The sequence below is a fragment of the Gymnogyps californianus genome, chromosome 7 (assembly GCF_018139145.2).
Source record: "Gymnogyps californianus isolate 813 chromosome 7, ASM1813914v2, whole genome shotgun sequence".
Classification (NCBI taxonomy): Eukaryota; Metazoa; Chordata; class Aves; order Accipitriformes; family Cathartidae; genus Gymnogyps; species Gymnogyps californianus.
The window spans coordinates 14,922,288-14,949,913 of record NC_059477.1 but is presented as its reverse complement, the minus strand read 5'-3'; the positions used below and the strand labels follow the sequence as shown (position 1 = coordinate 14,949,913).

The 27,626-nt window shown below is 39.5% G+C and overlaps 1 protein-coding gene across 4 annotated transcripts; it reads right to left on the bottom strand.

Annotated features, from left to right (window-relative positions):
* Positions 1 to 108: 108 nt before the first annotated feature.
* On the bottom strand, positions 109 to 25,218 carry CMKLR2 (chemerin chemokine-like receptor 2). Of its 4 annotated transcripts, none has more exons than XM_050899907.1 (5): positions 25,012 to 25,218; positions 16,095 to 16,204; positions 15,364 to 15,581; positions 12,734 to 12,881; positions 109 to 1,272 (listed from the first exon to the last, which is right to left on the bottom strand). In XM_050899907.1, exon 5 carries the CDS (start codon positions 1,254 to 1,256, stop codon positions 204 to 206), a length of 1,053 nt encoding a protein of 350 aa, XP_050755864.1. In that variant the 5' UTR covers positions 1,257 to 1,272; positions 12,734 to 12,881; positions 15,364 to 15,581; positions 16,095 to 16,204; positions 25,012 to 25,218; the 3' UTR covers positions 109 to 203. The 4 variants fall into 4 exon arrangements, with proteins under 4 accessions (XP_050755864.1, XP_050755865.1, XP_050755866.1 ...); XM_050899908.1 differs by lacking the exon at positions 25,012 to 25,218 and adding an exon at positions 20,952 to 21,005; XM_050899909.1 differs by lacking the exon at positions 25,012 to 25,218 and adding an exon at positions 16,925 to 16,980.
* Between the last annotated feature and the right edge of the window lie 2,408 nt (positions 25,219 to 27,626).

Genomic DNA, 27,626 nt, shown 5'->3' with positions numbered 1-27,626 from the left:
AGCTTGTGTGTGCATTGCAAGTACACCACACCCAAATGATGTGTCCTTTAAAAACCTTTCAAGGAAAGCAGCAAGTGCAATTAAGCCAGCTGTTTACATAAAACTGTATATGCAAAGATGCACATCTGACTGGCAGATGTGAAGTCAAGAACACCTCCAAATCTCCTGTCAGCTGTTTCAGAGAGGGATGGTGACAAGAGCAGTCACTGAGCAGTTTCACAATAGTGCACAGGCACATGGGTGTTCTCCGAGCTCCACAGCTGCTCGCTGACAGTTCCTGAGCGGCTCACCTCCCACAGTGCCAATTTCAGCACCTCAGAGACTGTTGTCTCGACCTGGGCCTGGAACTTCTTGCTAATCAGAACGTAGAGAATTGGATTGAGGCAACTGTTGATGAAACCAAGACCAGTGGAGAGGGGAATGCCATCCTGCAGTAAGTCATGCAAGTTTTCATCATGGTGAGCAGACAGCTCCACAATGCTGAATATGTGATATGGTGTCCAGCAAACAAAAAAAGCTACAACTACAGCAATGATGGTCCAGAAAAGCCTGCTGGAAGTCAATACAGTTCTCCTCTTCACTTTGACAATCAGCAATGAGTAGCAAATGACCATGGTCACTAGAGGAAACAGGTAACCGAATGCAAGCCTCACCCAAATGAGAATGTGATGTGTCAGCAAAATAAGTTCTCTGTCATGCACATGGAAGTTGTTGTAGCAAATGGTGACATTGTTGAGAACTGTAGCTGTGTCTCTAAAGTATAAGGCCGGGCCACCAATAATTGCAGCTGACATCCAAATGATCCCACTAAGAATGAGGGTGTTCCTTACAGTCCGATACTTGTAGGAAAAGACTGGGTGGACTAGGCGGATGTAGCGGTCAAGGCTGATGAATGTCAGGAAGAAAACACTGGCAAACATATTAAGTAGTGCAATGAACGAGTTCATTTTGCAGAGCCACTTCCCAAAAGGCCAGTGGAAGCCCATTGCCACGTATGTAATATAGAGGGGCACGAAGAGAACAAAAATGAAATCTGCAATGGCCAGATTGAGGAACCAGAGTGTAGAAACAGATTTATCCCACTTAAAGCCCATAAACCAGATGACGATGGCATTACCTGGCACTCCCAGCAGAAATGCCACACTGTAAAAGGAAAGGGAAATCATATGGGCAATGCTGAGGGAGGACTGGGGTGATTCATCTTCCTCAGACAGGTCGTAGAAATAAGAGTAGTTCTCAAAATCTTCAAATGTCATGTTGCACAGTTGCTTTCTGGGGAAGAGAAGAAATGGAACAGTCAAAGGAGAAATGTTTTACTGCACTGCAAATAGTAACCTGCAATTCCTTTAAGTTCTTGGTCATTAAAAAAAAAAACCAACAAAACATTGACTTAGTTTCATGTATTTATCACTTTTTAGCTGTCAGTTGCTAGCACAAAGCTTGTGGAGTATTTTGGTCACAGGCATTTCAAGAAATGCTCAAATCAAGACAACACTTGAAATCTTCAGGATCTGTCTTCCTTGCATTCATTTCTTAACAGAGAGCACTGAGCACAGTATCACTGATAAATTTCTGGGAAACCAGATGCAAAGTTTTACTGAAGTGTGATTTTTCTATTCTTTTCTAATCAGGTTTCATATTTTACCGCTCTGTTCCTATTTGAAGCAAGTTTTATGGATTATATCTGTCAGAAATCAGAGAAGCACCAGGCATCTACGTAGGCAAAAAAGTGCAGTTAAAATGCCAGGAAGCCATTTTTCATAAAATGACCACCCACAATACCCCCCTCAAATTATAGTTAACAAAATCATAGACAGTGATTTCTCCAGCAACTGAAAGTTCATGGGTTTATTCCTCTCTATCATGTATCTATCGTTGTATCAAGGAATGCTGATTTTCAGACACATTCAATGTATTAGATTTCCTTAATGCAGCAAAGGACGTAGAGAAGGAAACATACAGAACATATTTCAGGGACAATACATACAATTGCAGTATTCTTCCACTAGTGAGCTGAGAAACAGGTAGTAGATGAAAGAAAATAAAGCTTCCCAGGAGAATAAGAAATATTCTGTAAGAGCTATAGATGAAAGTATGTGTGTCTCCTTTTTTCTTTTTTTAAGACAGAACGACAGTCTCAGTTTTCTTCTATTGCAAAAGCTTCTGGAACTTACAAGTACAACATGATTTTTCACACAGGAATTTTCTTCTAAAACTCCAAAGGAAGAGTGTGGGAGGGAGGGGGGGGGAGGAGGGGGCCCAAGGAAAATATAAACCAGAAGAAAAACTCAGAAAAAAAGAAATGAATGGGAAAACAGACAGCAAACAGAGGTTGAACAGGAAAAAGCACTCAGAAGTTATGTGTCCATTCCACAGTACAAAGCTGCAGCACAGCACAGATGGCCACAGTGTGACACAAATATCTGCCATGATCAAAACAAATATTCTGCTAAATTCTGTTATCATTTAAAGCTGTATTGTCTGGCTGGACTCAGCTGCCCTAAAAACCTGTCCCTGTGAGCAGGATACAACCAGCCCATTAGCTGTACTATGGATGAGCTCACCGGTACACTTCTGAGCGCTAGTTCCATTCAGAAACTGAAATTCAGTGCAAGCTTTTGGAACCCAGCCCTGCATTCCTGTAATTCCATTAATTTTAGCATGCTAAGGACAACAGGAGAGGGGTCTCCAGAGTACACTGCCTGCAGAACCACATCTGCAAGCTTGTATTCATGTACGTACCTTTCCTCCAAAAAAAGTAGTTTGCTCATTTTGAAAGGATTACTCACACAAGTGAAGCTACGCATGTGCACGCACATTAGCAGGATTAGATTTCTCATTCGTAGATGGATAGGCGGGGGGGGGAAGTTGTATAATTTTATATCTCTTGATTAAAAAAATATGTAATAAGAGTCAATACAGCCTGTTCTGTCAAGAGGCTATGATAACATTTGCCCCTTGTAATTTACATCAGGCTGAAGGAATGTTATTTGGTTTACTGTCCTGATAAAATGATACTTATTGGGCTGCATTTATGTAATTACATGCCCCTTGGGGGTAGATTCTGCATCAAATACCAGTACCACCCATCTGAGTCATTTTTTCAAATAGCTTAACAGCTGCTGAGAAATAGTATAAACAAGGAGCCGTACCACTAACATCTGGAACAACATTACATTTGGACAGTTTCAGAGGACAGTCAGGTTAATAATTGGATTTTTAAGGCTCTTTGCCTATATACAGAACTATACCTTCAAATTGAATTCATGCAATTAAGCAAAAAAAATTTCCAATTTTTCAGATTCTTGCTGATTAACATCCTGTATTCCAGTCACTAATCAATTTTGCTTTTACGTTTCTCAAGAACTAGCACAACACAACAATACTTGGATTCAAACGTTTCCCTCCAAACCTTTTTTTTTCCCCTAATGGTGCTAAAAAACCATAATGACAATAACAAACATTTGCCTACTTCCCAACAATGTTAATATTATATTTAGAATGTCAAAGATGATGTATAGGAGGAAAAAGAAAACATACCTAAATAAATAGAAAATATTTACCAAGCCTCCTGTAGTTTAAAACTCCTCCATTGAAAGAGCACACCTTTAGAATGCCATTATTTGTCCAAGCTTGTATTTTTCCTTATCTCTAACTCCTAGTCTTCCAATGCAGTAACTCTTTAGCAGTGGGGGCAAAAAAGCAGGAGGAACATTGCTTACCATTGCTCCCAGTGCACAGATGCTGAAACTAGACTCTATGGCTATGGCTCAGCAAAGACTGACAATTACATTTGCAAAGCCCAGAAACTTTTACCTCTGACATTCACATACATGAAGCACTTCTATAACAGGACTCATGGTGTTAAGCCCTGCCCTGAAAAAGATAAGCAGTAGGGGATTGTCAATGGAGCTATGCTGGTTTATATCAATAAGGACCCAGACTTTTTCTTCTGGGATAACCATTAACCATCATGCAGCAGGGATTTGTGTTCTTGAAAGACAGTCTCAAATACATGAGTTTGGTTTTTATTTATTAATAAACTTTCAGAGTCAGAACTGTCTTGCTGTTCAAGTCAATGTCTTGAAAGTGAAGAAATCTAAGTCTATTCCTTATTCTGTCACTGATTTCCTGTATGATCTTTGACAAATGGCCTAATTTCCAGGCTGGAAAGACTCTCATGAACCTGTCTGCAAACAGGGACTTAGTAGAGAAAACAAGACTTTCTGCCAGCAGTTTCTGCTTGGCTTTCAGGCCAACTGCTAGAAAGGATAAGGGAGGTTTAGTGCAGTTCACTGGCTCAGTCCCTGCTGGTCTGGGGTTGCAAAAAGGAGCCAGAGCGAGGAAAATATTTTTCAATAAACAGGAAAGTGTGGTTAGAGGCCTAGCAATAGGACTTGGGGGCAGCCACAGGTTACAGAACAGTGTTGTATTGCATATGGATGAATATAACCAAGTTTAGACTTCATCTTGTCTTTTTTTTTTTTAAATAGTAAACAGCCTGTGTAAAGTGTACGCTCAGCATTTGACTGGAGTCTGTTCCTGTTTGCTGAGGTCACAAGCAGCTCTGAAAACTGAGCCTCCTTGATTCAGTTGCTTAATGATGAATATAGCTGCTCAATTTTAAGCAAATAGGTTTCAGAATGTTTGACTAGGAGGTTTCATTTCCTGTCCCCTTCTGTAAAACAGAAGTTAATTACTAAACAACTTCATAGGAATATCACAGGCTGGCACTTGCTGCTAGTACCTTTTAGATCCTGGGACAGAAAACAGAATTACCAAGAAATACAGATCATTAGGAAATACTTCTAAAATACAAAGCCACAGAACTGCTGGGAAGAGATTTCACCATGTGCTACAGGAACTGTCTTTCTCTGAATTTCAGCAGGGAATTACAGAATCGGATCTGAACTGATATATTCATAGCTTTTTACTACAAGTACCGAGAGTTCGTTTTCTCTGCCACCATTATAGTATTTCATAAAGTTGAGCCATAATAACAACTTGGACAAATGATTGGATCTGCTGAAAATAGAACAGCTTTTGTCACACTAAGAATGGTCTTACCGTTATGACATGGGACCAGTACTTTGGACTCTATTCATAGCTATGCCACATGCATCCTGTTTGACCAGGGGAAGTCGTTTGACCTCTCCACGCCTCAGCCCTGAGGTCAGTGGAATGGCTCTGGAATTAAACTACATTGGGTTTTCAGTCTAAAATAGGAGAAAACAAAGAAAGCGGTTGCAATTTCCACTTACTTCACTTGATGCAAAGTCTTCCTGGGGTTTCAGAGTTCTCTGGACACCACCCAAGTTAGGGTCCAGCTTAATTACACTGGTAGTTTATGCCACATGTTTGGGCTACAGCCTACACAACCTCTCTCTCACATTTGGTCCTCATTACTTTCGAAATTTACAGAGAAGTCCAAGGGAAGAGCTTATTAATTGTCTATGTTAGTTAAAAGTTAACACAAATATTTGAGTGGTAGTCCCAAAATCTATTTGTTCAGTGTGATAAACAACACTCAGAGCCTCTGGCCAGCTAAATTGATTTCAGAGGTCACAATAGTGGGTCCTGACTTAACAGGAAAATGATGGTTTGCGGAGCTGGCTGTCTCAACAGTTAACTTCACAGAGCGATTATATTACACAAACCCTCCTTTTAATGCCTTTATGAATAATTCTGAGCATATCACATCCCACATGTATAATCTATGGCTAAAGGAAAGCTTATTTGATTGATTCACTGCAACTTTTGTCATTTGCAAGAGTCAAATATTGGAGAATAACTAGTTTCTCAAAAGGTAACCTAAAGCCTGCTTGTCATACTGTGTCTCAGCAAGTTTGTCTGGATATTGAATTCATTTGAGAGCACTCAAAAAAATTTCTTGGAAATTCTGAGGTGCTAAATTTTGAATTTATCTAGCTTCAAAAACATAAACATGAAATTCATCCAGTAGTTTGCCTGTAAAGTTCAAAACACAGAAGACTGAGCAAGTTTGTTAGAGGTATTTCTGGCAAGTATTTTACAAAGACATAAGAAAAGATCCTAAAACTCACAAGGAATACTGATGAGATTACAAGCTGTCATAGACTCATATTTCTCCCTCAAAAGAACAAAGCCAAGATGACCACTTGCCTCCATGTAGAAACATTCCTATAGCAGGAAGTGCCTGATACACCCATACTACAAAATTAAATCATAGCTATGCTATAATTTAAGCCTAAAGCTGGCCCTGCAGACAAAGCTACTAGGAAATGAGCATTTTAAGCTAGTATACACAAAAGCAGAATCAAGGCTTGTGTGTATGTTTTCTCTTTCACAGACACATACACAAAGTCTATCTCTTGACTATCGTTTTAATGGTCATTAGACATATGGTAACAAAATGACTTTGTAAGCCATCCTGAATTCAACAACTAGAATGGGTCATAATAGATATGATATGCGACTGGAATACTTTTCAAGCCACATTATAGATGTATTTGTTCTAGCAGACAAGACAAGAATGCAAATAACCATCACTCTCCATTATGTCTCTCAGTGAAGCAGTGTTAGAAATGTATATGCAATGTACTAGCTAGACATCTCCTAAAGTTTATGCCAAAAACAACTTACTTTGAGCAAGGCCAAACATGACCCTGTTAGTCATAACACACCACTTCATCTGTGGTATTGAAGTCATTTGACCAGATAATAGCCTCATAACATTTTACACAAAGTGAGTGTTACAGCAGGATTAACAAACTTTTATAGAGCAGACTCAGTTAATATTGGTAAAGCAATGATTTCAGACCAGCACTTTTGCTGCCACAGAAATGTTAAACAACAAATGAAAAACCCAACTTTATATCTAAATAATGCTGCTGTAATAGGAAAAGTACTACAGTAGATCTGGCCTGAATATAACAAATCATCCAGACAACTGCTGCAATTGAGCAGCGTACCATTTCCACATCAGGTAACTCATAAATCTCTGCAACCAGCAACCGCATATCACCAAAAGTGATTTATTTTCATGCTGATCCCAAGCACCAAGACTTCCATCCCCAAAGAAGACAAAGAAACTCAGATGTCCTCAGGATATGCACTGGGGCAGGGAAGGGGGCACCTGGTAACTGTGTAGTTAGTTCTTGCTCCTGCTCTTATTCCCTTCTGTTAATACAGGTAAAAGTAGAAATATCTTTTTTAATATTCCTTTTGAATGTAAGGAGTTGCCGCAACCACTGCAAGTCTATCATGTGACCACAAACATACTACTTCATAGTCAAGAAAATGACAGGTGATATCTATGAAACACTTAAAGTGGCCCTATTCCAAAAAAAAAACCCCAAACCTAAGCATTCTTACAAGTAGGTAAAAATAGAAGTTTAGGTAAACAGCGCCACTTGAGATTTAAAATATGATTTTATATTGTATGTGTCAGCACTGCCGAAGTATTTACATAACCAGTCATAACACCTCAGTATTCATAACCCTTAGTGAAAGTGGGCTCAAGTTAGAAGTATCATCAGTCTGGTTTACAGACGAGAAGGCTGAGAATGACCTACAGGAAGCCTCTGATCAAACCAGGTGCTAAACCTAGAGTCCCTGCCTAGTGGTTCAACCACAGTCCTATCCTCCTTTCTTAAACATAACACTGTCTCCTCACTCATGATGGAGCAGAAAAACCACAGCTTTGCCTCTGGGAGACCTTCCCCTTCCTGAAGAGAGGCCCTCCCCTGTGCGGTCCACTGTGTTGGAGGAAGCCAGCACCTACCTGGGCAGCCCTTGCAGATTCTGGTCTGTTTTCTCTACACTGAAGAGAAAAGGAACCTGGATCTCCACCATTTGCTTGTCATGTACAATAATGCACCTCTGCATGCCCAGGACATACCTCAGAGCCATTAAGCACACCTCTTGGATGACAAAGCCCAGCAGGTACACCATATATCATATTGGCTGTGTCCTCAGCATGTAAGATATGCATACTAATGAAGTATTGTTCCAGGGAAGTTTCACATGTTTTCTATTCCTCCACAAATGCCAGCAGTATTTTCTTTGGCTATAAGCCACCACAATAACTACATACCTAGAGTAATGGACATACCCGATTTAAAATTTTTAAGTGCCTCAGCTTCACAGTGACTGGATTGATAAGATAACGAACGCTTGTATTTCTAACCAAGCATGGCTTTTTACGTTTTTCATGCAAAAATTATTTGGAATTTTTACTTTGCAACTGTTTCATATATTTGTGATGAAAGAAGGTTTTAACTAGCATTCATATGATCATTACATGTTCTTTGTTCTTCTTAACAAGAAGAGTTAAGAGACAACCACAGAGAAAATTAGCAACACAACTCATTCCTCAAATATGCCTTCTTATATCCTATTCTATTTCACATATTAATTTCCCAGTCACTTCTAACAGTATGCTTGGTTATGTACTGCTCTCTAAATTGATCTCTGTTCTTCTAGGTTTATTCTACTGCTCATTAAATCTACATCAGCAGTTTCTTCCAGCATGATTATAATATTGCTATGGTTATACTACTCTTGACACATACTCTTGCATGGGTATATCAGAACATCCAGTTCCAAAATATGGCTAGTATATAACCAAAACGTTCCAGCTGATAAGATAACATACTTTATTTTGTCCTCACAGTTAATACACTAGGATCACTGTGTACAGTAGATTAAGGGTGTCTACTTCTGTATCAGTGTTACTCTAATATTCCTACTCATACAAAGCTAACTCTTTTCTTTACTTTAAGATCAAGTCTAAAATAAGCACTGCCTGTATTCCTGCAAAACTGAAAAATTCATGTTGTTAATACAATTTCAGGAGGGCTGGATATTTATCTATCTCCCTAATACAGCATTGGGAACACTCCCTAGCACTGATAAGAATAGATTGCGCCTATGATTAAGGTGTTAAATTAGGAGCTTGGAAATACTGGTTTTACAGGCTTCCCATATTACCTTTGCAAATCACTTCTCACTTGATTCCACCAGGTATGGTACAACACCCTCAGTTACGGGTTTAGGACCTCGACAACACATTACTCAGTTTTCTTACATGGACAATGGTTCTTAACATTTCCAAAACATCTAATTGAAATGATGTGGGGCTGAGCTCATTAAAAGAGGATCACTAGAAAGAAGAAATGGGAGTGTAGAAAGTGATATCACATTGACGGTACAGGACTTACTACTCACCATTTTCTCTCATCTAGAAGGCTTCAGAAGAGAATAAAACTTCTGTGCCAGGCTCACACTTGCTGAAAGAAGCAAGTATTTTATGTTGGGAAAGTACCCAAAGGCCCTAGCCTTTGAGATCAAAGCCTCACTGGATCCAAGCACTATAAGCACATCATGAGAGACAATTCCTGCCTTGTTTATAATTAAACAGAATAAACAGACATAACAAGAGCAGGGAAAGGAACAGAAGTACCTTGCCCAAAGCCAAACAGTAGATTCAAAGGTAGAGTTGGAGGCAGAATTCAGACCTTGCCAACAGAATGACGAGGCAAATACCTTTTGTGGATAGAGGCAAAATGTGCTGGTTCTTCATACTTGTGCCTTGTGATTCTTGAAATATATCCTTTGAGAAGTATCAAATAGGGACAAGGGAGCCTGGGCTGGGGAAGAGAAGTAGGAGAAGGCTGCAAACTCTTTGCTAGCTAGTGTCCCTGGCAAGGACTGGAGACTTCTAGAGTGCTGGCCTTTGCAGATAACCCTTGCAAACAAACCTGACTTGTTTTTGGGTTTTGTTAGTTTCCCTTTGAGCCCACTAATGAAAAAGTACTGTATCTGCAGCAGGTCTGTTCAGTTCATCTAAAGAATTGTAATGCAGTAAAATAGTGGGCCAGGTATAAGAGAGCGGCAACAAGACAGCAAAAATTCTCTCTGGAAGAGAGCAGCTGTGGGCTGATACAGGGCTTTTTGCTCCTGTCTCCAGGCCCTCAACCTCTGGAACATATTGAAGATACAAAGAGCACAGCTGAGCTCCCCTGGAACTACTATATGCTTGTTTTGAGGACACATAATTTTTCTTTCTGTCTCAGGAGCCTCAAGCACACTGTAAAAGTAGTAGCAAGTGTGGGAGAGTTGATCTGTGCATGACGGCATCTTCCGTTCTAAAACGGAATGTCTCTTGGACACCGCCCACCCCAGTCACAGCAATCCCTTCTTCTGGTAACAGCCCATGAGAAACTGTTCCTCCCACTCAGCTCTCTTTTGCAAAGTCAGCAACAACAGAGCCCTGCACTGTTGTGAAAACTGCTAGCTTCAGACTGAATGAACACAAATCAAACCATTATCAGAAATAATGAGTGAAAATTAGCCAGACAGCCAGCCACCACAGTAAGAGAGACAGCTGAACTGTTAGCACATTCCATAAGACAAAATGAATAAATAAGCAAATAACAAGACCATTCAACAGACTACAATCCTCTGCAAAACTAGCTGCTTAGTGCTTGGAATAGCAGAGTTATTAATAAAAAATTAATATCTAAGAACAGATCACAAACTTCAAGAGGCTTTTAGGAAACATAAGAAAATTCTTTAAGGCAACTGGCTTTATTAGAAAACAGATATAAATTTTCCTCTTGACTCAATCTATCAGAAATAAACACAAATCTAACAGCATTTCAGAAGTTGCTCATTAGGCTGTCAGCAGAGAAAGACATTCTTAAAATGAAAAGGAAGAAGTTATAATGTATAGTACATACAAATTGCATTATTGTCCTCAACAGTTTTCCTCTGCCCCCACCGGTGCAGTAAAAATCTGTAGTCAGATCCTGACTAGGAATCCTTACATAGAGTTTCCCTGACTTAAGATCCCTTTCCACAAAGGCAATTGGAGAATCCAAACCATAAATTAATTCTCCAGAGTCAAATAACTTCCACTATGCCACACTCAAAGAGATTCTAAGTGCAATAAAAGTGGACTCTAGTATCACTCACAGCACATATAAAATCCCAAGGATTAAAGTAAACTTGGTAGGACCTCTATCCTGTCTGTGTGACATAAGTGGCTGATAATGTTTTCAATTCAGGCAGAAGCTGCAGTGACATTAAACAAAAGTAAATTGGGTTATCAAAACATTTGCATTTCCTAGTTCAGCTGAGGCAAAACAATATGATGCTAGTGAAAGTAAACTGTCATAAGCAAGTTAATCCTGAATCGGTTTCTACAAACCTGGTCTGACAACTTCCTTTACGCTGACGTACCCTCACTCACTCTCTTCTCCTTAGCTATGAATTAATAAACATTTAAAATTATTCAGTAATACAATTTTATTCAGCTAGAAAGCAAATGTGTTTTAATTCATAGACAATCTATACATCTTCTGTAAAACTACAAAAACAGGTCTGGGATATTGTTTGGCTTTGCAAGATCACATTTAGAAAGGCTACAAGTGACAATGACGTGGTTATCACTAAGTCTGAATAGGAGGTAGAATCTAGCCCTGTCTCATTGTGCGGTAGTATATACGGCTTCAAATCTTGTCACTTCCTAGGAAACATGCTCCCATGCACTTGATGACAGCTAGATCCACATCCTACCTTATTCCACAATGGTTAGGGAAAACACACACACCTTCCAGCTCAGATCATAGAAGCCTTTTTTAATTCTGCATGACTGTAATTCTTCAGAATTATTTTGTTAATCTGCTACTTAAATTGAAATTATTTTCCACTTTCAGTTCTAGTATCTGTTCGGATCAGAACTGATGTACTTATTTCTAATAATACTAGGAATTGCTATAGCTATAGGAGACATACTATCCCTAAGCAAATAAAATATTAAAACCAACACACAAGGGAAGGCGGGGGGGGAAGAGAGAGAGGGAGATTTAACTCAAGGTCACTTACCATTCTCTGATAGGATAAAAGACTCCTTGAAGTGTGTATAAACACATTCAAAAGTCATTAATTAAATTCACACATACTTTCATATCTTTTCTTGCTGCAGGGGTGGTTCAAAATAATCTTTGAAATAAATGAGTACCACATTCATTCTTCCAAGAAGCTCTTTGTCCTGGTTTCAGCTGGGATAGAGTTAATTTTCTTCCTAGGAGCATGTACAGTGCTGTGTTTTGGATTTAGTGTGAGAATAATGTTGATAACACACTGAGGTTTTAGTTGTTGCTAAGTAGTGCTTATCCTAAGTTAAGGATTTTTCAGTTTCCCATGCTCTGCCAGCAAGCAGGTGTGCAAGAAGCTGGGAGGGAGCATAGCCAAGACAGCCGACCCGAACTAGCCAAAGGGGTGTTCCATACCATAGAACATCATGCTCAGTATATAAATGGGAGGGAGTTGGCTGGGAGGGGCGGATTGCTGCTCTGGCATCGGTCAGCGGGTGGTGAGCAATCGCATTGTGCACCACTTGTCTTTTCTTGGGTGTTATCTCTTTTTGTTCTATTCCTTTTCATTACTATTATTATTATATTTTATTGTTATTATTATATTTTATTTTAGTTATTAAACTGTTCTTATCTCAACCCATGAGTTTTACTTTTTTTTGATCCTCCTCCCCATGCCACTGCAAGTGGGGAGGAGTGAGCAAGCAGCTGCGTGGTGCTTAGTTGCTGGCTGGGGTTAAATCACGACATTTTTAGCCAGTATTTGCTACGCTACCTCACAGGATTTGCCTGCAAGTGTTGTTGTAGCTGTAGAAACACATTATTTAGAAGGGAGAGAGAGAAAGATTTAAAATATAACAGAGAGATTGACCTACCTTGTTTAGTTCTTTGGAACGAAACACACTGTAAATCAGGGATGTGAGCTCTGTAGCAGAAGGAAGAATGAAGTGATCTGCAGAGTTCAGAGTGACTTCAGTGTGATTCCAGCTGCTTCAGTTGGCTACTGCCTTCCTTCTAATAAAGCTGCAGAATGATATAACGTCGTGTTTGTTTTCAGCTGAGGAAGTTGTTTCCAACTTCCCTTGGTTTTCTAGACCAGGTTTTGAAATATTGCCTTTCTGTATAATCCCAGTATTTCACCAAAAATAAATGTTAGACATGTGAATGAATCATTTTGGTCAGTGTCCAAGCAAGCAACAGATGTGGTAGCTGATGAATGGAAAGAGACCTTACAGTTGTAGGCTGCTTTTTGTTATGCAGAGAAGAGGTTGAACAGTATTTCTTTGTAAGCACTCTGGTTTATAGAAAATAACGTTGAATGAGCAGAAAGATGCTTAAACAGTCACACTGAAAGCATCATTTTGTAACTGTACGGTGAGATACATTCATTTTGTATTTATGATTAGTAGATTAATGTCCTTTTGTGTGTAAGAGAGAAGTGAGCTCCTCAAAACATCACTAATTAGTATCTCTGTCTGTCAGTCAGTGCAACACTGGTCAGAAATTTGAACTGGGTTTTAGGAGATTTGGCTTGATTTCCAGTTCTTTAAAGAGCCTGCTGCATTTTTGTGGCCAGGCCCCATGATCTCCATGTTGCTTAGTTTCTCAGTCAGTAAAATGGTAATATCATTCCACTCGTATCTACATACCATAGCTTCACCTGACTCTGATGCTACCGCAATCATCATACCATTTTAAATCAGCTGAGCATCTGTCAGTCTGCCCTTAGCAAAAATCAAATCTTCTAGTGGAAGCAATAATCTAACAGTGGTACTCCTCTGTCATTAATGCAAAACAGGTAAAATGTTCAACGCTGACTGAATCTAGTCAATTCCAAATTTTCCAGGTATCAACTCTATTGATTCCAGTGAAAATTAGAAAGAAAGAAAGAAACGAACGAACAAACAAAAAACACAGAAGAGGGAAGTGCTTAGTGAGAAGCAGCAAAACTGAAATTTCAGCATCTGGTTAGCAAGGCTATCAGTTTTAAGCACCTCTCTTATGGTCCACAGATCACAGATTCTCTTAATAGGAACGAAAAACTCATTCCAGCAAAACCACCCTGCTTTGTCTTTCCTCCATGACAGCTCTTCCTGTTCTGCCAACATAACTTAAAATGCTGATAGCTTGTACGTAAGGGGGAAAAGCTATGAATGAAAGGATGGAGATTATGCTACGGTGGGACACCCAGTCCCTGGATCACGAGGAAAGGACAGGGGGGCATGATTCCTGTGAATATATGACATAGGAGACAAACAGGGGCGTTGCCTGAGGAAAGTACGGAAAGACTCAAGGACCTCATGATTTGGCACCTCACTTGTTTATTTCTTGCATTTTAAAGATTTCCTGTTTTCTCTAGGTAACTGATTGGTGAACTTTCACTGATAAAAGCTCTTTCAATAGTAGTTCTCTTCTTTTGTAAATATTGGGATAGGGTAAATATAGGCACCATTTAACAGCAGATCTGCCGAGGTTTTTTTGCTTGTAATGGCACATGAGTCTGTGTGTCTCTAGGTACTTAGCCAAATCCAGTTATTGTAAGGCATTTAATTCAAGGGCTTGCTCAGTACTATTTCAGTAGGACAAAAGAGGAAATTACTGGGTAGGTAACCCTCACACATGATTGATCTACAGTAAAAGAAAAAAACCTCAGCAAGCAAAGTAGAGTCACACATTTGCCAAATGCTCTTCACCTTCTCAGTGAAGGGAGCATTCTGGACAGTGCAATGGATTCTAGCAGTTTTGGGGTAGTGAAGAATTGTCCTTAAGGGGCTGTTTCTTTCACCATAAACTAAAGCAGGCTTTGGACTACTCTAACATGTACTGGGGTTGATAGTTCAGCTCCTTCATCCTTCAGAGCTAAGGGAGGATTAAACCTCACACAGCAATTTTCCTCACCCTTCCTACCACTGTACCAAATATGAAATCACAACTGATACAGACCCAGAAGACGTTTTGCGGAGACAAGTTTTCATAGAAAATGAGATTTTTTTTTTCAAGAACAGCCGATTACTGCATTTAAAAGAATTTTTCTACCAATCTGTCCTACCTACATTTGCTCCTTTTCAATTGAAAGGGACTTTTGCTCTGATGAGCAGTTACCCAATTTGCACAGTATAACCAGCATATGTAATGTATCTGGGAGAAAAAAAAAGAGAACAGAATTTTACAGACAAAATTGCATTTAATCTGAAAGGTCTTTGTTCTGCTTGTTTTCTGTTTAGAGCTAAATACAGCATTTTATTCTTCTACAGCTTTGATTAACCACAGTAGGAATCTTAAGTCCCTGAAGGCTATAAGCTGGGGCCCTAAACCTTTCCTTGTTTTAGTTCCTTCTATATGCAGACATGGTAAAAATGGAATGGTGAGTCTCAAATTACACGGCTTTTTAATATACACCTTCATGCAACCCATTAACCACTGACATCATTTTATGAGTATGATCTTTTCAGATAATTTTGTGAAAGTTATATGCTTGGAAGAAAATTAATGAAAAAAAATGTACCTTGTTTGCTTTCATGTCTTCTCCTTTTTCTACTTGGAAGTTGTATTTTATTTTGCCATGTCATTTGTGCTTTTTCAACAGCGTAAGTTAATGAAGTCTTGGAGTTTTTACTCTGCATTAAGTATGGCAATCTGCCAGAGCTATACTGAAGAGGGACATGCATTCATGAACATACAGTGCATGTGGGACTTGCAGAGCAGAGAAATAATACTTTATACCTGATGGAAAAAGAACAAAGGAGAGCATTTTCATACAAATAATAGATACTGGGTGTCCAGCAGTGAATAAACTAGGCCTATTGAAAAGAAAATTAGTTTTAAAAGCATTTCTGATTCTTTGTGGGTTTTTTAACCCTATAAAACAAAACAAAGGCAGAGGATGTATGGAAAAAAAGATATAGGGGAAAAACCTTCAGAAATACTTTACCAGTATTAACCAAAGCACAAATTACAAAGCAATAAACAAAGTAGTTTTAATTTACCTGGATTACCAAAAATTGCCTGATAGTTCTAATAATTCTTTCCCACTGCTGGGACCACCGGATCTTATCAAGCTGCCTATTAGTATGTGCAGATAATCTCAGCACTAATGAATACCCCAGGCTAAATTCAATGTGCACTAATTCAATTAAGTTGTACCAACCATGAATTTGCAAATTAGGTCAAACAAAAGATATTTAGTTTTTCTCAGGGTTAATTTAAGCTGAACAACACAAGAAAGAAGTTACTTACCTTTTGAGGATTCAGCTGTTTACAGTTCTGTTCTTTTAAAAAAAAAAAAATTCTTCACTGCTCCTTTGTCCTCACTGTTTGAATTAACACCTCATCGATTAAAATCCACTCTGGAAAGACAGAGTTTAACTACGTGACAATCAGGAAAAGGGTAATTTCCTCCCTTCCTGTGAAACTAATGACTATTCATGCCTATCCTTTTGGTAAAGCTGTAATGTTTACTTGTGGCTTAACTGCCCACTATATACCATAGTCAGCAACTATGACAAAATTCTCTAGCGACACATTTAAACCAAACCACCTGATGAAGGGAGGTTTGGCTCATTTAGGCAGGTCCACATCCTCTTTCTATGCTGATATTAGAAATCTGAAGATTTTCATGTATAATGTGTTGAAGAAATTCAGTAATTCCGCAGAGGGCAAAATTCTTCATCTAACTATTACTTTAGTCGGGTCAAAACACACAAGCATATAAATGAATTGCTGTATGTGTGTGCATATATATGTATACACATACAAGTTTGAGCAGGATCTTTAAAAGCAGCACTTCACCTAACTCCTGCAAAGTCAGCAGGGTATTACATTCTATGAAATCATGAATATTGGAGAATAATTTACAAGGAAGGGAAAGAAAAAGATATATTTTTTATTACGAAGAATGATACCTGGAAAAAATACTATTAGAAATAGCCTTTTTTTCCCGTATTTTGCTTTTATACTTGCATTTTTTCTCATTTTCCACAAATAAGTAGGAATGATTTTCTACATAACTTTCAGACCACAGCTATCCAAATTTTGTCTTCATATGACAATAAAATAAGAGATTATACCTGCCACTCAGATAACACTTGAAATCCATGGAATTTTCAGAGGGTGTCTTAACAATGAACCTTCTGATATGTCATTGAGTGCTAAAGATTATAGTCATTGAATAGCTAAATAACCAACTTGACAACAGTATTTTTCCATTTTAGCCAAAGTGCTGTCTCCTCCCATACAAAGGAATGCCAGTGTTTGGAAAAATAATTTCAGAGAGCACTACAGAGATTACAGAAACAAAAATAAGGCTATGCAAACTATAGTTGTTTCACTATGTATTTCACAATCTTTAGTACTGCTATTGGGATTAACCAACCTGCACTTTTTCACCTCACCAGGTGAGGAATTTACCAGGAACTACAGAGTCACTTAGAGAGGTCTTAGGAGAGAAGCCCTCAAAATGGAAGACAGAATTTACTGTTACGCATCTAATTTACAACATATGGATTGAGTCAGATGTCTCAAAAACTGCCTAAAGCCTAACCAGCCTAGGTTCAAAGAAACTCAAAGCACAGAGATGAACGTGAGCCACACCTCTTCAGGATTTTAGCGGTCTCCATCCACTTGGGATCCAAGTCACCAGCATAGCTGCCTACACCTATTCTTTCAAAAAACTGAGATCTTATTTTCCATTTAAAGTATAAACTCTGGAGATTCAGTCATCCATCTTTTATGCAATAGGTCTTTTGCTTAAAACCCCAAATCCACAGTTCAAATAGGATTATATTATGGTGTTTCATACAATGGACACGACTCAGTGACTCAAGAGGTATTTAAGTTTCACGTTCTCCATTCATCTATTAACAGTTCACAGCTAAGTTGTTGAAGTTTGTCATGATGAACAACAATGCACAAAACAAGCAGATCCACAGGGAGGAGTCGATTACAAGTTCCAGTCCTTCACTATTCTGCAGCTAGACTATTGCTCTTGGCTACTGTGCTCACTGTGACAGAGCTGGTCTTAAACACTAACGAACTGCAAACAGGGAAATTGAAAAGTTCTAATCCCCTGCAAAAGACAGAGAGCAAACCTGAGGGTCAATAAAAAATTAGGGACAGCTCCCTGAAAATATATGCTGAGAGACAGGGTGCCTATACAGGACTCATGGGTGAGCAAGCAAGGTTGTTGCTTTGCAGCATTTCTACTCAACATCTTAACTAAGAGAAACACCTATGCACACCTATGCACACGTGGAATCATGGATCCTGCTGGTTACTGACCAGCCATTGACATTCCTTAGGATTTATGGAGATGCAAAGGCTTTAAATTGGACAGTAGCTCCTTGCAATGGAGAATGATTCCTGAACATCAGTGCAAAGCCTGGTGCAAATCAAATCCAAATCAAACTCAATCAGCTATGGATGTTCTGAGAAGCTGTGGTCAGTGGTTTCAGCACATATTCACTTGTATTTGTAAAGTTGCTTTTTATAGTCAGCTACATTTGCCAGATTGTTTTTCTGCTTAGTGGATGTAAACACATTTTGTGAAAGGTGCTAGGCAACCTTGACTCCACAGAGATTTAAGTTATTTATCCATAGAAATGAATGTGAGACAGTGAGAACCAATGCAAGTTTCTGCCTCTTGCTCTGCATTTGCCCTCTCCTCTGATCACTCTCAGGGGAGAGAACATCGTTTTGCTTCTAAACCCTACCCAGCCCTCAGCCGCTCTAATGAGATGGGAGCTGATAAATCCCAATAAACCTGCTGCTTGTGATATAGGTAAAGCAAATTATTAGAAGCTCTGAAAAACACTTTGCTAGTTAAGGGCTCAGTCTATAAAGTCAATATTAACTCTTCCATTGCCTTCAATGAAAGCAAAATTAGCACTATCTCTAATAAATTGACAGTGGGCTCAGGGAAGGAAGCATAGGGAATCAGTCTAAGCAAAGAGGCAGCTAAAATCCCCAATATTTATTTGTCCATTCTAGTTCTACTCCTTAAGCTGTATAAAGACACACAAAGGTTAATTTTAAATCCTTCTTACTTTGCAATTTTTTAAATTTTTTTTTAGGAAGACTATGGCCCCCAAATTCAACACTGAGCATGAACCTGAATATGGAATTTACACGAGCGTAGAGACTAGAATTGCAGCATTTTCTGTAAAGACTATTTAAGTTTTTTCAAGACAAGTAGGCTCTCTTCTTTTCAAGAGAAGAGAAGGGAGCTTGTGGAGAAGGGAACAGCCACTTCTCCATTTCAAAGTGAGAAACTAGACAAAGGGGAATTACACTAATTGTATGTAGCCTGGGTGCAAACCAGAAACTGAACTCTACTTACTATAGACCATCCAACAACTTAGAAGAGACTTCTGGTTTTACTGATGGACCAGAAAAGAGACTAAACTCTGATCCAAAGAACTACTGCAGTTCCAGTAATAGTATGTGAAATGCTGAAGAAACAAATCGAATAAAAGACTTTTTGTTCAAAAGTTCTTTTTCTCTTTCTCTCTTTTCAAAATTTTCCATGAAAAAGTCTCTGTATTTTCAAACTATGAGAGAAAGAGGTTTCTTTCAAAGACTGATGTTTTTGCTTATCAGCATTCCTAGCCTAAAATTAAATTTTGTCCTTGGAAAAAACCCAGAACTTCTCATTTAACTTTCTGCTTTTTTCCTGAATAGGATAAAGAAATCTTTCTTTAAATTATTCGCAGGGTAAAGCAAGGTAGAGAGTCTGCTTGCTCTCAGATGTAAGAAAATATCTTATGTGGTTTATTGTGGGAACATTAAAAAAATTTAACATGATTTAGAACAGCCAGTGCAGAGGAAAATAACGCTTACTTAACTACCTTGGGAATACATTTTAACCCCACCTTAAATTGACTGCAGAACATCCAGTGACTCAACATAATAGTATATATATTTGGAACTCCCTGACTGCTATAAATTACACTACAGACAAAGAAGCTGCAGAGGTATTTTACATTCAGGATCATCTTATGCTCATCTGCATCTATTTAAAACCAGAACAGTTCCATTGAAATTGATGGCTATAAACATCTAATTCAGAATATTCCGAAGGGTCAAGGCAGGTTCTCAACTTCTGGGAGCTTGAAAATTCTTGAAAAACAGAATTTATAACCCTCCAAGAAGCTTTGAGAAAATTACGTCTTTATATTAGAAATACATTATTCCCTGCTAGAGTAATGGGAATTAATATTTACTTTTGCAAAAATGCCATGGAGTTCCTATTATGATAGAATGTGAGGTAGGCTAGAAGGGAGTACTAGTCACCTACTACACTTATTTAAAATATTTTAAGACTCTCACATTAGCATCTGATTTAAAAATCCACATCCATTTTGTACCTTATCTATAATAATAAAAAGGATGGTTTAAAACATGCTAATCAAAACATTTTGCCATGCAGATGAGAATAATTCTGTTCTAAGTGTATTTCAGTCATGTTATCTGACTGTGGTTAATACAAGAACCTATTGGTCTTTCTGTTCCCTTCATAGTTGAAAGCTCTCGGGTTGTAGAGCTCCCTTCAGCATGGGGAAATGGAGTCACTTTACAACTTTCCACTGCATTTTCCAGCACATACATGTCAGAAATTATCGTATATTTCCAAGTAATTTGGTAATGAACAATTATACTTGAAACCTTTGCCAATTCTCAAGGGTCAATCTGACTATATCAATCAATTTTAAAATTGGTGTTATTTTTGAAAATAAATATGAAACAATGGCAAATAGAATTGAGAAATTCTAAGGGACTATTATTTTTCAAGCTAAAAAAAATTCCATGCACAACATGAAGGTCAAAGTATATCCTGCAATTCATGAGCAGGCACCTACAAGCAACCCCCAACCTATTTCCTGACCTAGTCCTTTTCTTTGTGTCACTTCCCTAAAAAAACAGGCATAGTTATTTCAGAGAGATGAACTGACTGAACAATCACTAACAGAAAATAGAAATTACTGTGAATGTAACAGTAAACTATTCAGCATTTTATGATGAAAGATGTGTTCTCTGAAAGCAGAATGCTCCTTCAGGTTACAAATGGGAAAAGGATCTGGAGACGAGTTTCCCCTTTACCTTAACTCGAGAGAATTTTACTGCGCTCCACAAGTGGGCTGTCTGGACACCAAGACCACGTTTTCTCCATGTTGTCTTCGGTACAGCATGGTTAGTCTTGATCCAGTAAAGAAAAACTTCATGCAGTGTTAGAGCCATGGCATACAAACCTCTCAACTGCTGATTTAATCTGTGTTTTCTTTTAGAACAGAAAGTCCTAAAACCAGGTTAATTTAAGCTAATGGACAGATTCAAAACAATTGCAGGAATGCTAGGGTACGGATTTGAAATGTAATGTAAGAACATTAGTAGCCCATCATGCAAAACTTTCTGAAAACACTTAATTTGGATAAATTTTGTAGCCCTACTGTTTGAAGTGACACATTTAGAGTTGTCTCATCAGCTGTTCCTTCTGGATGATCTGCCAGCAAATGAACAGCAACAGCAGCTCTGACAGCAATAATAAAACGCTCTGGGACCAGCATGAGTATCTCAGAATTTTGCTCAGCACTATTATAATCAAAATCTCTGTATTCTTCAAAATACCTGTATACAGAAATATATTATTGAAAGCAATTTTAGTGCAAAAAAAGAAGTGTAAAAACCACAAACTCTGAAAACATAAGCCTGTGAAAGCAGCAGCACAGCCTTCAAATAACAGTCAAAAAAAGACTTAGGGAGGATTTACTTCTAATAAGATATGCAAAAAGATTCAAACTGCAAAGTACTTCAAGTAACCTCTTAAAAATGAAAGGCTTGATTACATGAAAGTAAAATAACATTTTTAGGAGAAAATTCTTGGTCCATGCATTTCAAAAATGCTTTTTATAACCCTCTCAGCTTTAAAAGGTATTTTAAACGTCTTCCTTGGTCACTATCCAATCATGTTTCAATTATAACACAACTGCTAAGCTTTTTGGTTGTTTAAATGATTAAGCAATTAAAATGGTAATTTAAGTTGCAATTTTTTAATCTTAAGAAAGTAGTTCTGGCAAGAGAATGAAAAATAGAAAGAACAACCTTTAGACTATCCCTTAAGTTTGGGGGTTAAGCTAATATCCCATATACTGAGGATGTTTTTATTGTTAACTCAGGTAAAGCACTTATAAAATTTACAAAACCTTGAGTACAACACAAAAAAAGAAAGCTCAGTTTTAGATAGAGAAATGCCCATAATAAGTTTGCCTTCTTGTAAGATAGGACTCTTTCTTTAAAAAAAAAATAAAAAAAAATTGTTTTTCTTTTTGGCTTGCATTTAATTCCAGTGCCACACCAAAGTAAATAAAATATCATTATTATTTTAAAAAAACATATTTTTAATTTAAAAATGAAAAAATGCTTATAATAGAGAAAATAAATGTGCAATAGCAATCTGCCAACCCCAGCAAACAGTCTAAGTAAAGCAGACCAAAGAAAACAAGAAGCTCTGTTTTGAGATTATCCTTGCCTTTTACACAGATGAGGAATTCTTTTCTTTTACTTTGAAAACCCTTATTATTAAATGTAACTGAATTGACATTAAAGGGAAAAAATTGAAATACCATAGAAGATCAGATCGTTGCTCCATTTACTCTGGCATCTGATATTGGACAGTGGCCAGCATCAGATTGTTCAGAGAAAGACAACAAAATTCTTTTAAGAGAATTTTACACTTCTTAGTAATTAAAGGTTTTAATGTAGTGCCAGGCATTATGGAATTTATTCTGCTATGAAGTGGAAAAGATCCTCCTTTCCCAAGCTTACTCAGAATGTGAGGTGCTCTAAAATCTACACAGACTGTCTTGAAAGTTGCAATGCTTGTCACAATCCAGGCTAGATCTAGCAATCCATCTTTGTGGACATTAGGCAAAAATACTCTCTGCATGGCTCAAACCGCAGCCCTCAACTGCTGTCGGTCAGTCAATGCTTAACTCAGATCCTTTGAAGAATTTTACCAAAACAACAATTTAAGGATAAATTACACTTTTAAAATTAGAATGTACAAAGCACATACGCAACAAACTAAAAATCTAGGCGAGAGTTTCCTGCCAGCTAGTTTTACCAACCTTGATTTTCTTTTGTCACATTCTCTCTTTACAATCTGAACCCAACTGTTGGAAGAAATTTGAGACTCTTTTTAGGAAAATAGCTGCTGTTCACCTTTGTCCATTTTTCTTAATGTTTTTCATAGGTATAACCTTGACATATATTTGGCCAATGGAAGTGGAAAAACATAGCAAATCAAAGCAAAAGTAGAAAGCAAAGCAGTGAAAGGTGTATGGGACAGTTTATGGAAATTGAATATATGAGTATAGATATCAGCAAAGAGAAAAAAGTCTGATGCTTAGACCAGGAGAGAGAAGAATTTTTTAAAAGGGGAAAGGAAGTTTGTCAGCCCTGCTCAGTGTTCATGCATGTATGTGAGGAGTAGGTTCCTAGGGGGGAAGAGGAGACTGAGGGAAAGGGATATCTCTCAATACCTTACCTGAACTTGAATCAAGGTGCAACCTCAAGTTCATAAATACAGAAAGAGTTCAAAGCCAAGAAATACTTGGCAACACAAGCCTAAGTTCTGCTGTCTTTGAATTACAGTTTAAAAGATAGAATATTACATTCTATCCTTGCAAAAATATGCAGGAACATTCCAAGTACAAGTTATACGGCATTATAACACAGACTCTATAGCCTTCTCTTTGCTAAGAAGGACTTCTGTTTTACATGAGCCATTCTGAAAAAGAAGTATCAGTACCTCAGCTATGTAACCGAGCTTACTTTGTTTCAACAAGTTATGAACGGTTAGCTGAGCCACAGTAACTCACTAAGCCTGCTATAAACCATCATAAAGGTAAACTATTTTAGCCTAAGCGAACATGTTTCAAAGTGTGTTTGCCACATGTTTAAACAATGCAGCTCTGCTGACATGCAATAATTTGGGCACGTGCCTGAGCTTTCATGCATGTAAATCTCCACAGAAATAATACATCTGCAAAATTTTATGAGTGCTTCTTACAGATCTCCACTCCTACCCATAAGATTCTATGTAAAACTAGGTTTTCACTTGTCCAACACCGAATTCAAAAACCCTTTCCATGTTATCGAAGTGATTGATTCCCCCACATATACTTGTATTGAAATCTTATGTCTGCCAAGATGCCTCAACTAAGCCATCATCTTACTCAGTTATCTCCAACAAAATAAATGTAGCTAAAATGAGTGTAGAATGATTAGGGGATCCTGTCAGCCTTAAAAGGCAGAAACATTATGCTATACATAACTAAACAAGTAAAAACTTGTATTCTCCCCCCCTCTTTTTTTTTTTTAATGAGTTTCAGTTTTGCCAAGTTCTGTATTATACTAGGCAACAAAATATCACCAGGCAACTTTAGTTCTGTATTAAGTACTTATTTTTTGGCAATAAAAACATATTCATATCTATGCACATATCGAAAGAACTCAACAGCAACTAAGGTAGTCCCCTCCTAAAGAAAAGCCTTCTCCTGCTGTTCTGCCATTTGAGATTTGTGTTCAATTACTTGTTCAGCGTGGGTGGACACTTCTAAGCTATGGTTTCATAATCACACAACAGCGTCTTTTTACAGCAGCCTCTGTTTAAATTTTCCGTATTATGGTGCATTCAAGATTTTTTTTTTACCCCATTGCACAATACAAGCCTGTATCTGCACCTGTCTTCACACATAAGGGTGTTGATTTTCTTTGTGCCTGCCCAGATTGCTTAAAAAATCCTGCTGCTTCAGCATAATGAGAGAAATATGCAATAGCTGGTTTCCCACGGGAGATTAGATAAACGTTAAAAAAACCTACACTTGAAAACAAAAGAGAACCTGAACTAAGGTGATATTCTTAAGCCCATTTCTGAGAAAAAGAAAAGCAGATCTAGCATTAACTCAATCAAAAAGTCAAACTAAGACTTTTCACCTTCTGATAACATCTACCTAAACCAGGTACACGCAAGCTATCTTTAATGACAGAAAATGAAAAAAGTATAAACCCTATAGCCTGCTCTCAAGCATATGAAATAGTTATTTTCTCCTTCAAAATATGTTATCACAGTTGTTGAAATAAAACTTATCATAGACGCTACCTCCCAAACCAGAAAAATCCCGACCGGAGCTGACAAAAAGACGCAACCCCCGGTTTGTTGGAGCAGATTTCCAGCGCCTTGGCTGGAGAAACCAAGGCTTTTCGGGCTCCGTTCAAGCTGTGTTAACACAGCCACAGGGGAAGAAAACCGGCCGGGCCGAAAGGGCGGCAGGCTGTGCCGGGCAGTTCCCTCCTTTACACAGGCAGCCGCCACTGGAGACAGCTACCAGCCCTTACAGGGCCGAGGGGGCCGGGAGCAGGGAAACGGCCGCGCAGGGGCGGGAGGCTCCCGCGGGGGCCGGCGGCACGCCTCGCCCGGCGGCACGCCTCGCCCGGCGGCACGGGCTCGCCTCCCGCAGCGCAGGCGTGGCTGGCCCGGGACAGGGGCACGCAGGAGCCCGGGCGAGCGGAGAGAGACGCTGAAGGGAAGGGGGTGCCTGAAGGCGGGCAGGGAGCGGCACGGCAGCCGCTCAGGCCTGGGCGGGAAACAGCAGATCCCTCCCTTCCCCTCCCACACCGCGGCCCTCTGCTCCGCCCCCGCCGCGCCGACCCGACCCGGAGCAGGAAGCAGAGGATGGCGTCCCTTGACCCCAGCGTGGCACGGAAGAGCTCATGGGGAAGTGATGGAGGTGAGGCGGCACCGGGGAGGGAGCCGGGCGGCGGGAGCAGCGGGAATGCGCGCCGCCGTGCCGGGCGGGGGGAAAGGGGCCGGCTGGGAGCGGGAGGGGCCGTTGGGGCGGGGTCCGCGCGCTGCTCGGCGAGCCTCCTGCGCGCGCGCGCGGGCGTTAATGTGTGTGGGTGTCGCCAGCGTCCCCTCAGCCCCGTCCCCGGCGGGGAGCCCCTGCGGCAGGGGCGGGCGTCTCGGCTGTGCGTGGCGGAGCTCCCTCAAAATAGAGGGGGCCCTCGTCCCTCTCAGCTAGCGGCGGGCCCTGGGAGCTGCCTGCGGCTCCGCCCCGGGCGGCGGCGGCGGCGGGGGCTGGACGGTGAGACGGGGCGAGGGGGGAGCCGCGGACACGCCGGTCGGCGTGGTCGTGGCGCAGCAGGGACGGGACCCGGAGCCCGAGCTGGTGCTGTGTGGCGGTGGGGCAAAAGCAGTTCCTGAAATAAGTTACCGCCTCCCTATTTGTGCTAATGCTGTTGGAAGACAGATAACTTTGTTTAAGGGAGAGTTTTTCCTCTTGTTTTCCCTCTGTCTACCCAGCACAGACCTTCTCAGGTGAAGGGGCAGTAGAGGCTTTCGTGAGGTATTTTTGGAGGAGCAGTTTTGAGTGGCCTTTTTGCCTCTTTATTTATATTTTACCTGTTGCAGTACAAGAGTGACACTGTCTGGAGAGTTTCTTCGATGCATTTGACGCATCTATATACTATCAGAATGCACCACTGATTATTTTTTTTTATGTGTACGTTTCATGCCTTTTGGTTGCCTCTTTATGGATTTCTCTTGTTAAGTGGGATTGTCTGAGGCTTTTCATCATCTGGCTACTGTACGCAGAGTAATTGGATAAAACCAAAAAGAAGCATTGGTGTTAGAGACTGCTAAAGTGGCCTGGTTAGAAATTTACCAAATCAAACATTTCTGTATGTAGCCAGTTGTTTTTACGTTTGTTACAATTTACAGGATTTTTCAGTGGTAAAATGTTTAAAGCTTGTACAGATATAATTTACTTTTTTAATCCCACAGTTTAAGATATTTACAGTTGGATGTATCTTAACTAAGCTAGAATTTTGCAGTCTTGCAAAATTGTCCATTTTGCATGGACATCTGAAAAATCCTTTGTGGATTTATAGCTGTAGTTTCTGTTTTGATAAAGTAAGGATTGCAGTTAGGCTGTCCAGATTTTGGCAACATAAATAAGGCATCTACGTAGCAGATTTCTTTTACGTTACTAGCCTGTGGTTTGAGCTTGACTTCAGATGGTAAGCAAGCTGTATATAGTTTGAGTTCAGATTTTTTTTCTTTGTCCTGTACACTAGTGTTCTTATTAAACACTGAGATAAAGAAAGCAGGTTTTCCTCTCTTGTCAGCTTTGTACATAAGTATCTCTGAAAGATCTTCCTCTGATGTTTTTCTGTCAGTTACTAAGTGATAGCCAGGCTTTTACAAGTTTTACCTAACACGCCCCTCCTCCAGTGAGAAAATCTGGTCCATCGAATCTCCTCGAACTGTAGAAAGATGACGAGGAGATGCAGACTGGAGTAATTCAGTGTTATTTTCATAGTCCTGTGCTGTTTGAAGTTCCTGTGCTCCTTTAAATGTGTATGAGTCTGTGTCCCGACCTCGGGGTGTAACTTACAGAATTGTCCTTGCAGATGAGTGAACTCTCAGTAGTGCACCACCATTGAAATTATTCCTTGAAATAAGGAAGTAACGAACTGTTGTAGTAGTTACCCTCCAACATGTTGCAGTTGCCACTGTCTGGCGTCTCTGAGATGAAGCTAGATTTTGTATATCGAGGTGCTTTAATCCAGTTTCGGGGCAGTGGAAGGGGGCGAATGGCCGTGGTGCCCCCTGCTGACTGTCTGACCGCCATGTCAGTGGGGTAGCCGCCTCTGTGGTTGCTATGCTCTTACTACGCTCCACATTTGTAGCTTTATCTTAAGAATATGTATACATAG

Excerpts from the sequence above, each read along its gene's own strand:
- CMKLR2 (XM_050899906.1), bottom strand. The coding sequence starts at position 7,890 with ATGGCTCTGAGGTATGTCCTGGGCATGCAGAGGTGCATTATTGTACAT. Across the intron at positions 1,273-7,762 it reads AATCTGCAAGGGCTGCCCAG|AAAGCAACTGTGCAACATGA; the intron begins GTAGGTGCTGGC and ends TCTCTTCCCCAG.